This window comes from Hemitrygon akajei, chromosome 4 (assembly GCF_048418815.1).
Source record: "Hemitrygon akajei chromosome 4, sHemAka1.3, whole genome shotgun sequence".
NCBI lineage: Eukaryota > Metazoa > Chordata > Chondrichthyes > Myliobatiformes > Dasyatidae > Hemitrygon > Hemitrygon akajei.
Genome location: NC_133127.1, coordinates 184278379 through 184291386, shown reverse-complemented (window position 1 = coordinate 184291386; position 13008 = coordinate 184278379). Strand labels below are relative to the sequence as shown.

Below are 13008 nucleotides of genomic sequence, written 5' to 3'. Positions count from 1 at the left end.
AAGAGTCTGCACTGTGCTATAATGCTCTATGTCCTATCATTTCATTTTGAAGAATTAACTAAGTTGATGATAAAGACCACTTGGCATGTAATCAATGTCGATTTAGGTCATTGTTAAGAGGAAATAGTAGCATTGCTTATCTCATTACATTGTAAACTTAAATGAGCTTTATAACTATTGTGAATTTGGAGTTTGCACTTGGATAATGGATTCTTTAAAAGTGGTTACTTTTTCCCCTCTATTAAAGCCATCATTTTCAGTATGAATCTGAAAATCTGTTCAAGGAAACTTTGGCGGCTTTAAATCTGTCTTTTCCTCAGTAGAGGTGTTGTAGTGCCGCTGATGGTGAGAGGCTATAGTATGGAACGCCTTGTTTTTAAGGGCCAGTTTAGTCTTTAAACATGTGACAAATTTTAATGTGATATGCATAAATGTATTGATTTAAGATGAAGAGAAAAATATGCAGCCTACCTAGATACATCACAGCTTGGTATGGAAGAAATTCCAAAGAGTTGTGTATGTAGCCCAGTCTATTACAAAAACTGGTTTCTTCTTCGTAACTGTATACACCTCCCGCTGCCTCAGGCAAAACAGGTAACATAAGACCCTTCCCACCCTGATCAATTCTGCCCCTTCCTCCCAAACCCTTTATGTCAGACAAGAGATATAAAAGCTTGGCAAGTCATGCCACTGTCCTTCTGACCTGCTGTTACAAGAGTGGAACTCTTAATCTCACAAACTATGCCATCATGATCCTCTGCCTACCAGCCAGTGCACTTTCTCAGTAGCTGTAGCACTATGTTCTGCATTCTGTTACTGCTTTCCTTTTATACTACCCTGATATACTTATGTTTGGGTCGATGTCTCTGCAGGGTATGCAAAATACAGTTTTCCACTCTTATCTTGATGTACATTCAGTGACCACTTCATTAGGTACACCCATACACCTGCTCTTTAATGCAAATATGTAATCTGCATGTGGCACAACTCAATGCGTAAAAGCATGTAGACATGGACAAGAGGTTCAGTTGTTGTTCAGACCAAACATCAGAATGTGGAAGAAATATGAGCTAAGTGATTTTGAACATGGCATGATTGTTGATACCAGACAGGGTGATTCGAGTATCTCAGAAACACAGCAGTCTCTAGAGTTAACAGAGAACGGAGGTAAAAATTTTAAAAATCTAGTAGTGAGTGGCAGTTCTGTGGGTGAAAACACCTTGTTAGTGAGAAAGGTCAGAGGAAAATGGCCAGACTGGTTCAAGCTGACAGGAAAGTGACAGTACCTCAAGTTACCACATTTTACAACAGTGATGTGCAGAAGAGCATCTTTGAATGCACAACATGTCGAACCTTGAAGTGGTTGGGTTACAGCAGCAGAAGACCACACTGAGCTCCACTTCTGTACGTAATAATGTAGTCACTGAGTGTATGTGACAATGATAAACCATTTCTTCCAGCAGTTTTTTTCGGTCTTGGTTCCTACAGAAAGTGCCATGTTGTGTATGTTTACCAGTTGAATTTTTTTTCTATTGTCACTTAACCACTTGGCTAATTATTTGTTTTACTTCTTATTTTAAAGTGCTACATTAACATCTAATTTTCCATTGACAGAATTCAGAACAAATGTTGTCTCTAATGTCGGCAATTAACAATGTTGTCAAAGTTGTTGGGAAGGACATTGTCAGGGCATTTGATCTTTCATCATTTAAAACTGCTTGTGACTTAGGAGGTATGACATTTTAAAAAAATATAATGATGTACCTTCATGAAAAATTAGTAAATTTTTGTCCCACTCCTAAGAATGTTGTTGTAGACTAGTCTTGGAGAGAGCTTAACAAAGAAAAATAATTGAAAAGAAAGAAAATCAACAGTAAACCTGAAGAGTATGTAGCAGTTTGGAATAATTCAGGAAAGTATCACCAAGAAATTGATAAAGAAAATAGAATGTAAGGTGAAACTTTTTATACTGATATTTAATTGTGTACCTTAATAAATTGAGTAGGTAGATTTTTGTCTCCCTCCAAGAATTCTGTTTTAGACCGGTCTTGGCACTTAACAAAGAAATAATTGTAATAATAGAGCTCGTTCTATCTGAGCTTCATTCTATGATGTAATTTTTGTAAGTCATGTAGAAGCTAACAGAGTCAACATATCCATAATTTATAGACAATTAGAGCTATTTTTATTTTGATTTGTGGCTTGCTGCATTATGTTCTGAGAATTTGTTCATTTATTTATAGCCAAATACTTCTAGTATCATATGTTCATGCCTTAAAATTCTTTTAATGTATTGAAGACTTGCAGACTCATTGCCATCTTCTTTGCATTGATTAGAGGCCCGAGCGTGGGTTCAAGACTAAGTACTAGAGAAGATAGAAACTAAGTGAGAGGTGAGGGTTTGAGGAGATATATCTGGGTGGACAGGCATGGTCAAGTTGGGCTGAAGGGTCTGATTCCACACTGTATAACTCTTTGGCTCTAGGGGAGGAATCAGCATCTCCTGAAGGCTACGCAGAGAGAAGGAGAGTATGATTCAAAGAAGTAATGCCAACTAACAAAACTGGCCATATTAGCTGTAGTGGAGAAATTCAATTTTAGCCAACTCGCACAGAATTGTGCTAGAACCCATGTTGAAAGACTGATTTTCTACATAAATCTAGGTGAACTTTTAGATGGCGAAGAGGTATATCTTAGCTATTTTTGTCTGTAATTTTGATCAAAGTTTTTCTATTGCAGAAACTACTGGAGCTTTGGCCTATGAAATGGCAAATGCATATCAAGATATGGTACTCACGGTCTTTCATTCATCAAAGTTGTTGGAAAAACTTAAACCTTTCCAGCAAAAAAATCAAAGCTCAAGTCGAATTTCTTTCAAAGCAGGTCAGTAAGAATATTACCTGCTCGCTTTCTTCCCATTTTTGTTTCAAGTGCTTTTCTAACTTGATTCTAAATCATCAAGGACATACATAGAAAGGTGCCAGGAAAAGGCCAGCAATATCATGAAGGATCACACACACATGGACTGTTTGTCCTACCTGCATCAGGGAAGGTGCTGCACAGCATCCACAGCAGGACCACCAGGCTCAAAAATAGTTACTTGCACCAAGCTGTCAGTCTGATCAACACATCACCCCCCCACCACTACTTTACCATTTCCTCTCAGTCACCTTATGTACAGATATTCTTGTATCTAGTGTTGCTTTATGCACATACAATCAGTCTGTAGCGCTGACACCCATAGCCATGAAGTGCTTTGAGAGATTTGTGCTCTCACACATTAAGGCTACAATCCCACCTGATCTGGACAAACACCAGTTTGCCTACTGGGCAAACCGCTCCACAGAGGATGCAATCACAACAGCCCTCCATATTGCTCTGACTCACTTAGAGGAACCGAACACTTATGTGAGGATGCTATTTGTGGACTTCAGTTCTGCATTTAACACAGTCATCAAACTGGTCAGCAAACTGAACACTCTTGGCCTTGGTTCCTCCCTGTGCTCATGGGTCATGGACTTTCTCACAGACCGACCACAGCAAGTCAGAGTTGGTAAGCACACCTCTACCACCCTCATCTTAAAAACAGGCACCCCGCAGGGCTGTGTGCTGAGCCCTATGCTCTACACACTCTTCACACATGACTGCACCCCCATCTACACCTCCAACTCCATAATTAAATTTGTGGACGATACCACAGTGGTTGGCCTGATCTCGGACGAGGATGAAACAGCCTACAGGCTCGAGGTGGATCATCTGACGGAGTGGTGTAAGAACAACGACCTGTTCCTTAACACTTCTAAAACAAAAGAGATGATCATTGACTTCAGGAGATCAAAGGACAGAGTACACACCCCCCTCCATATACATGGAGAGGTAGTGGAAAGTGTGGAACACCTAAAGTTCCTTGGAGTTATGTTGTCAAAACAGCTGACATGGACCACCAACACCTCGATACTTGTAAAAAAGGCACAACAAAGATTCTTCTTCCTCAGAAAGCTGAAACAGGCCAAATTCCCACAAAAGCTGTTGCTTAACTTCTACAGAAGCACAATTGAAACCATCCTGACCAACAGTCCCACAGTGTGGTATGCCAGCTGCACAGCCACTGAGTGATAGGACCTGCATCACGTGGTGAAGGCGGCCCAGCAAATTGTCAGGATGGAGCTCCCAGGACTGGACATCATCTATTCCAGCAGACTCAGGAGGAAAGCAATCAGTATAACTAGAGACACCACACACCCCAGCCACTCCCTGTTTGACCCGCTACAGTCCAGCAAAAGGTTCAGGACACTAAAAGCCAGAACAAATAGACTGAGGAACAGCTTCTACCCCAGAGCTGTGGCCTCCATCACACCACTCCCACAGAACAATGACTGAAACTGTGAGCACACACAAGGACACAAATACTTGCACTAACGGCACTTTGTGCATTACTGTGATATTCTGGTGCTGCTGTAACTTATTTTCTGTTACTTATCTATTTAATACTGTTATTCTATTACTGTCTTGTTTTTATCTACCGCTTTGTTTGATTGCCTGAGAGGAAGCCAAACCGAGTTTCATTGTACCTGTGTATAATGACAATAAAGATCATTCAATTCAATTCAATTCTATGTACTGTATATAAGCTAATGTTATATATTTTTATTGTGTTCTGTATGCTTATTGTGTTTTTTATACACTCCTTCTGATCTAGAGTAACAATGATTTTGTTCTTCTTTACACTTGTCTACTGAAGAGTAACAGTAAACTAGCTTGAATCTTGAGTAAGCATGATTGAATAGCGCAACAGCCTTAATGGGCTAGATGGCCAATTCTGCTCTTGTATCTTATTGTTTTCATAAGTTGATTCTGTCACCCAGTTGGATTACCAAATAGAATCCTGAAGTAACATTTTACACTCTGAATTGCAATTCCAGTTATAGACCAAGACTTGTACAGTAGTGCAAAGAGGAAGACTTTTGATTTAGCATCGTGATTACCACTACACTTTACAGTACCCGCAACCTTAATTCAGTTCCCGTCACTGTCTGTAAGGAGGTCTACATTCTCCCTGTGAGCGTGTGAGTTTCCTCTGAGTGCACAGGTTCCTCCCACTGCCCAGAGTTGTTCTGGTTGGTAGGTTGAGTGGTCGTTGTAAATTGTCCGGTGATTAGGCTAGGGTTAAGTCGGGTTGCTGGCTGGCACAGCTCAATTTTAACCCTAAATCAAAAAGAGAAAGCTTGCAAGATCTCATTATGGAGCACAACAGCACAGAAATGGGCCCTTTGGCCCATCCAATTCATACCAAACTATTATTTTGCCTAGTTCAATCTGGACTATACACCTCTCATCCATGTACTTATCCAAATTTCTCTTAATGTTGAAATCAAGCCCACATCCACCACTTTTGCTGGCAGCTCACTCCACACACTCAATACCCTTTGAGTGATAAAGTTCTCCCTCAGGTTCCCTTTAAATATTTCTCCTTTAGACCATAAAACTTAGAAGCACATTTGGGCTTTCAGCCCATCAAGTCTGCTCTGTCATTCCATTGTGGTTGATTTATTAGCTCTCTCAACCTCATTCTTACACCCTCTCCCCATATCCTTTGATGCCCTGATTAATCAAGAACCTTTCAATCTCCACGTTAAATGTACCCAATGACTTGGCCTGCATAGCCATCTGTGGCAATGAATTCCACAGATTCACCACCCTCTGGTAAGGAAATATTTCCTCATATCTATTCTAAATGGACCTCCCTCAGTTCTGAAGCTATGCCCTCTAGTCCCAGATTCCCCAACTAAAGGAAACGTTCTTTCTACATCCACTCTGTTTAGGCCTTTCAATATTCAATAGGTTTCAATGTGATCCCTCCTCATTCTTCTAAACTCCATTGAGTACGGGCCAAGAGCTCTCAAATGCTCCTCATTTGTTAACCCATTCATTCCTGGGGTCATTCTCGTGAGTCTCATTTAAAGCTTCTCCAATGCAGCACATTTTTACTTAGATAAATTTAAAACAGAGATGCGGAGAAATTTCTTTAACCAGAAGGTTGTGAGTTTGTGGAATTTGTTACCACAGGCAGCTGTGGAGGTCAGGTTGTTGGGTTTATTTAATGCAGAGATTGATAGGTTCTTGATTGGACATGGCATCAAAGGGGTCCAGGGAGATGGCAGGAGACTGGATAACATGATGAAATGGCAGAGCAGACTCAATGGGCTAAATGGACTAATTCTGGTCCTATGTCTTATGGTCATATTTCACCAACATAGCAATTTGTTTTGCATCCTTTCAACGGATGCTGCCTGACTTGCTGAGTTCATCGAGCTTGTTTGTACATGTTGATTTGACCACAGCATCTGCAGTGTACTTTGTGTTTAGCAATTTGTTTTGTTTCATATTGTTAGATTAGGCATCGGGGTTAAGCACAGCACTCAATTAGTGTTTGTGGGGAGAAAGATGGGTGAGATTCAATGTACAGGTATGTACATTGTTTTAATGTAAAACAAGCACAAAATATTGTGGATGTTAGAAATCTGAAATAAAACGGGGAATATTAGAAATGCACCATTGCTCAGACAAGACTTTAATATTTCTTCTTGTTTTCTCTGTTCTGATCAAAAGGAGACATCTTCACAGATGACATACCTGAAGCTGAACTTTACATTCTTGTAAATGTTCTTCATTTCTGGAAAGAAGACAAGATTAATCTCCTATTAAGCAAACTCTCTCAGATGTGCAAACCAGGTAATACAGTGTTTCAGCATCTCTTCTATATTGAAAGTTGTCTTTATTCTTCTTTTATCAGCTCCACACCTGTGCTATTCTCCACTCAAGGTCTACTGTCTTAGAAGTTTGCGCAGATTCATCATATCACCAAAAACTTTGACAAACTTCTATAGTTGCACAGGGAATAGTATCCTAACTAGTTACATCATGATCTGGTATGGAAACACCAACTCCAGTGAACAGAAAGTGGTAGATACGGCCCAGTCTTTCACAGGAAACACCCTCCTTACCACTGAAAAAGATTACATGGAATGCTGCCACAAGAAAGCAGTATCCATCATCAAAGACCACCATCTACGCTGTGCCCTCTTCTCGCTGCTACTATTGAGCAGGATGTACAGAAGCCTTAGGTCCCACACCACCAGGTTCAGGAACAGTTATTACACTACAACCGTCAGGTTCTTGAACCAGCGTGGATAACTTCACTCACTACAACTCTGAAATGATTCTGACTCACTTTTAAGGACTTTTAAACAACTTGTTCTCGGTATTATTTTTATTCGCACAGTTTGGTTTCTTTTGCACACTGGTTGTTTGTCATTCTACAGCCTGGTATGAAAACACCAATGCCCTTGGATGGAAAATCCTTCAAAAAGGAGTGGATGCAGCCCAGTCCCTCATGGGTAAAGCCCTCCCCACCACTGAGTACATCTGAACAGAGCATTGTCACAGGAAAGCAGCATCCATCATCAGGAACCCCCACCATCCACATCATGCTCTCTTTTCATTTCTACCACCTGGAAGAAGGTACAGGATCCTCAGGACTCAGATCACCAGGTTCAGGAACAGTTATTTATCCTCAATCACCAGGCTGTTGAATTAAAGAAGATAACTAACTAACACCGAGGCTGTGTACAAGACAGACCAGAGTCACCTTTACTTCCTGCGGAGACTGAGGTCCTTTAGAGTATGCAGGCCTCTCTTCAGCATGTTCTTCCAGTCTGTTGTTGCCGGTACAATCTTCTATGTGGTAGTGTGCTGGGGCAATGGCATCAGCACGGGTGATGCCAACAGGCTCAATAAACTGATCAGAAAGGCTGGCTTGTTATGGGAGTCCAACTAGACACGCTGAAGACTGTAGTAGAACAAAGAACCCTACAGAAAATCCTGGCATTTCTGGGCAACATTTCACACCCTGCACATCCAAATCTGCAATAGTTTCTCAAGTACCAGTAGAACAGCATGGTTACCTTAAGGGGGTCCTGTTGCACTGTGCTGTGGAGCAACTTAACTTTCTGTACCTTGGGTGGACTTAACCAGAAGGCATCATAATCTTGATAGAGATGGGTACCTAATGGGGAAAATATTAAAAGCAGAGTAGTAAAAGAACAAGCAACACACACAAAATGCTGGTGGAATGCAGCAGGCCAGACAGCATCTAAAGGAAGAGGTACAGTCAACATTTCGGGCCGAGACCTTTCATCAGGACTAACTGAATGAAGAGATAGTAAGAGATTTGAAAGTGGGAGGGGGAGATCCGAAATGATAGGAGAAGACAGGAGGGGGAGGGATGAAGCTAAGAGCTGGAAAGTTGATTGGCAAAAGGGGTACACAGCTGGAGAAGGGAGAGGATCATGGGATGGGAGGCCTAGGGAGAAAGAAAGGGGAAGGGGAGCACCAGAGGGAGATGGAGAGCAGGCAAGGAGTGATTGTGAGAGGTACAGAGAGAGAGAAAAGAAGAAGAAAAAAAAGGGGGAAAGATAATAAATACATAAGGGATGGGGTAAGAAGGGGAGGGGGCATTAACAGAAGTTAGAGAAATCAATGTTCGTGCCATCAGGTAGGAGGCTACCCAGAGGGAATATAAGGTGTTGTTTTTCCAACCTGACTGGTTTCATCTTGACAGTAGAGGAGGCCATGGATAGACATATCAGAATGGGAATGGGACGTGGAATTAAAATGTGTGGCCACTGGGAGATTCTGCTTTCTCTGCTGGACAGAGTGTAGGCATTCAGCGAAACAGTCTCCTGGTCTGCGTCGGGTCTCACCAACATATAGAGAGCCACACCGGGAGCACCAGACGCAGTATACCACACCAGCCGACACACAGGTGAAGTGTCGCCTCACCTGAAAGGACTGTCTGGGGCCCTGAATGGTGGTGAGGGAGGAAGTGTAAGGACAGGTGCAACACTTGTTCCGCTTACAAGGGTAAGTGCCAGGAGGGACATCAGTGGGAAGGGGGACAAACGGACAAGGGAGTCACGTAGGGAGCAATCCCTGCGGAAAGCAGAAAGGTGGGGGAGGGAAAGTAGTGCTTGGTGGTGGGTTCCCGTTGGAGTTGGCAGAAGAACAAAGTTATCAGTGAATGCAAGAAATGGAACTGGTAATGGAATTTAAAAGCAATTGTTAATGTCGAGCTTAACTTTTTTAAAAGAGGCTTGAAAGCAATTGTCAGCAAGTAATCTGATGGACACAGTCTGTTGTGAAAAATGGTAAAAGTGCTTTATACAAAACTGAATGTATTAGTCCTATTTTTGTGGCTCAGTCCGAGTACTGTTTTCTGCAAAAATGAGTTTTCCTTTACCATATGGTTGCTATCTGAGAATTCTTCAATACTACTAACTGCTTAGTCAGCCAAGAAATCTCTGGGAATAGATTGTTGCTACAAAACTAGTGTTCAAGCCTTTCTCAGGGCCAGAGGTGAGCATGGTTGACTGAGCTGGGGAATTCAAAAGATCAAAGGGGTGGAGGAATGGAAAAAAATTAGAAGAAATAGAAAAAATAGAGAAAGAAGAAAAATAATAAGTGTGGGAATGAATTAGGAATCAAATTAATACTTGGACTATTTTGGATTGATATAATTCATCAAATTAAAGTTCTGAACGTATGAAAATGTAGAAGACGTCAATTTTAAATTTATAACCGGGGACTCCTTTTCCTCTCAAAACTTATTTACAATCATGTAATTCCGAAAGAGTTATGATTTTGACTACGTTTTTAAGCTCTCTTTTGTTATTACAGATTGTGGAAGGTAGACCATTCAGTAAATATTCTAAGGTTACAGCAGGAGCTAGATTGGTTGGGAAAGTTGGCCAAAGAATGCTAGATGGAATTTAACACACACAACACACACATTTCACACAGGTCTGCTCTTATCCCAAGCTCCCGCCACCCTACCAGGAATAGGGTTCCTCTTTACCTCACCTACCACCCCGCCAGCCTATGTGTCCAGCACGTAATTCTCCGAAGCTTCCACCATCTCCAACGGGATCCCACCATCACGCACATACCCCCTCTTTCTGCTTTCCGTAGTGATCGCTCCCTACGCGACTCCCTTGTCAATTTGCCCCTCCCCACTGATCTCCCTCCTGCAAGTGGAACAAGTGCCACACCTGCCCCTGCACCACCCCCCTTCACTATCATTCAAGGCTCCTAAAGGCCCTTCCAGGTGAGGCAAAGTTTCACCTGTGAGTCTGTTGGGGTCATCAGCAGGACTAGGTTTCCAGCATCTGCAGATTTTCGCTTGTTCTAGATGGAAGGTAAGTTGGACACGGGCAAAATGAGGCATTTTCAGAAGTTAAGCCGAGACAATGCCACACACAGTGAATGACAGGGCTTTGGGAATGTTACAGAACAGAGAAACATTGGGGTTCAAGCACACTTTTCTCAAAGTGGTGACACACATAGACAGGGTGGTGAAGAATGCTTGCCTTCGTCAGTCAGGGCACTGAGTACAACAGTGTAGGGATATCAGATTACATCTGTACAAGATGTTGGTTAGACCAAACTTAGAGTATTGTGTGCAGTTTTTGTCACTATTCTGTGGGAAAGGTATGATTGAACTGCAGAGTGTGCCGAAATATTTCACAAGGATATTGTGGAACTGGAGGACTTGATTTATGAGGTCAGACTTGGACTGTTTTCCCTGGAGCGAATGAGGCTAAAGGAATGACCTTATAGAGGTTTATAAAATCATGAGAGGCATTGATAGGGTTAATGGTCAGATACCTTCTCTCAGGGTAAGGTAGGCTAAAATTACATGGCATAGATTTAAAGTGAGAAGGGAAACATTTGAAGAGGGCCACAGGGGATAGTGGGTACATTGGAAACAGCAGCCAGAGAAAGTGGTAGAGGCAGGTACAATTACATTTATAGACATTTGAATATATTCTTGACTAGGAAGAGTTTTGAGTGATGTACAGACAAATGGAACTAGCTCAGATTGGGAAAGATGAGTTGATATTTCTCTTTCCAGGTCGTTTAATTAGAAAACTGTTCAATTAAAACCTACCATTCCTGTTCCAAGCACAGACATACCTACTTTTTTTACCAATGTTAACGCCTTTTTATCTGAGATCCTTCTCATACTTCCGTACCAGAGAAAATGCAATTTTTCTTTTTTTCCTTTGCCTAACTGATTGTATTATACTTTTTTTTCTAGGCCATAGTTAGATTTTATTGATTGATTATTAACACAACCTTCTCTGGATTTCCAGGATGCAGCCTTCTCCTTATGGAGCTTGTGCTGTACGATCGGAGGACCAAGCCATGCAGCGCTCTCCTGCAGTCCCTCAGTATGATGATGCAGAGCGACGGGAAGGAGAGGAGTGGGTCAGAGTACAGGAAACTCTTGCATAAACATGGCTTCGCAAACGTTCAGATCAAACACACAGGAATCCTTCTGGATGCCATTTTTTGCAAAAAGCAGTAGATTTCTATCTATGTGTTGCAGAAGCTCTTCAGAGTTGGCCTTTAATTATGTCGCCTCTGATACCCAATGGGGAAGGACTATAATATTCAATCAACTTAGTTAATGTGTTTTCAAAATTGCACATTTTGTAATATCAATTCCTTATTAAATAATTGTTTAAACTTTATTTTTTTCTCATATTTCCATATGTAACACAGATGGAGGTCATACAATCTTATCAATCTCATTCTGCCAATTATTTACCATCATCTCCCATCAATTCTCCTACAACCCACCTACACCAGCAGTAATTTACAGTTGCTCGTGAAATTCGCAGGTCATCTTTGAGATGTGAGAGGAAACACAGAGTGCCTTTGGCAAAAGTGCTCATAGAAACAGCAGAAGAGATCAGGGCATAGCCTTGTCTTTGGAGCAATGAAGCAGCTACACACCAGGTGCCATTGCAGTATTGAATTGTATACCTAAAATTTTACACATGAGATTTGTATTGAAAGTTTTGCCAGTGATGGGAAGCTGTATGAAACACTGCTCTGACCTTTGAACTCAGTTCTTCATTCAGAATTTAATTGCTTTAGGAGAGCAACCAGAATAATCAAGGACCCTTCCATTCTGGTCATTCTCTCCTCTCTCCTGTCCTGTAGGGCAGAAGATAAAAAAGTGGAAGAGCATGTATCACCAGGCTCAAGAGGAACTTCTATCCCATCGTTAGCAGATTCTCTAACAAACCTCTCATGAACTAAAAGATGAATTCTTTATCTCCCAGTCATCCTTGTTGTGGTCCTTGTACTTTGCCTGCACTGACCTTCTATGAAACTACAGCACTATATTATCTGGTTCTGCTTTTTCCTTCCATCTACCTCATTAGGAGTTTGATCAGATTTGATATGTCAAAGACTAGCAAATTTCTACAAATGTACTGTGGAGAACAATCTTACTTGTTGCATCACCATCTGGTATGGAGGTGCCAATGCACAGGATTGAAGAAAATGCTGTAGAGGGTTGCAAACTCCCCCACCATAGGAAACATCCTCTCCACATTCACTCCATGTAGGCCCTTCAGTATTCAATAGGTTTCAGTGATATCCCCCCTCCCATTCTACTAAATTCCAGCGAATAAAGACCTAGAACCATCAAAAATTCTTCATATGACAAGCCATTCAATCCTGGAATCATTCTTGTGATCTTGTTTTGAACCCTCTTCGGTTTCAGCACATCCTTTCTTAAATAAGAAACCCAAAGCTGCTCACAATACTCCAAGGGAGGTCTTACCAGTGCTTTATAAAGCCTCAACGTTACATACAAGAGAAAATCTGCAGATGCTGGAAATCCGAGCAACACACACAAAATGCTTGAGAGACGCAGCAGGACAGACAGTATCTATGGAAAAAAGTATAGCCGTCATTTCAGCCTGCTGAGTCCCTGCAGCATTTTGAGTGTTTTCCTCAACATTATATCCTTGCTCTTGTATTTTAGTCCTCTTGAAATGAATGTAAACATTGTACTTACCATTGTCACCACTGACAATCTGCAAGTTAACGTTTAGGGAATCTTGCACGAGAACTCCCAAGACCCTCTGCACCTCA

The 13008-nt window shown here is 41.5% G+C and overlaps 1 protein-coding gene across 5 annotated transcripts in view; it reads left to right on the top strand.

Moving 5' to 3' along the window:
• asmtl (acetylserotonin O-methyltransferase-like) overlaps window positions 1–11591 on the top strand; it is a 78667-nt gene extending 67076 nt beyond the window's left edge. For all 5 annotated transcript variants that reach the window (XM_073044189.1, XM_073044188.1, XM_073044191.1 and 2 more), the window contains 4 exons: window positions 1615–1732; window positions 2740–2883; window positions 6610–6732; window positions 11211–11591. In XM_073044189.1, coding sequence (XP_072900290.1) covers window positions 1615–1732; window positions 2740–2883; window positions 6610–6732; window positions 11211–11425 — 600 coding nt within the window. In that variant the 3' untranslated portion in view covers window positions 11426–11591. The remainder of the gene's footprint in view (window positions 1–1614; window positions 1733–2739; window positions 2884–6609; window positions 6733–11210) is intronic.
• Window positions 11592–13008: the final 1417 nt, after the last annotated feature.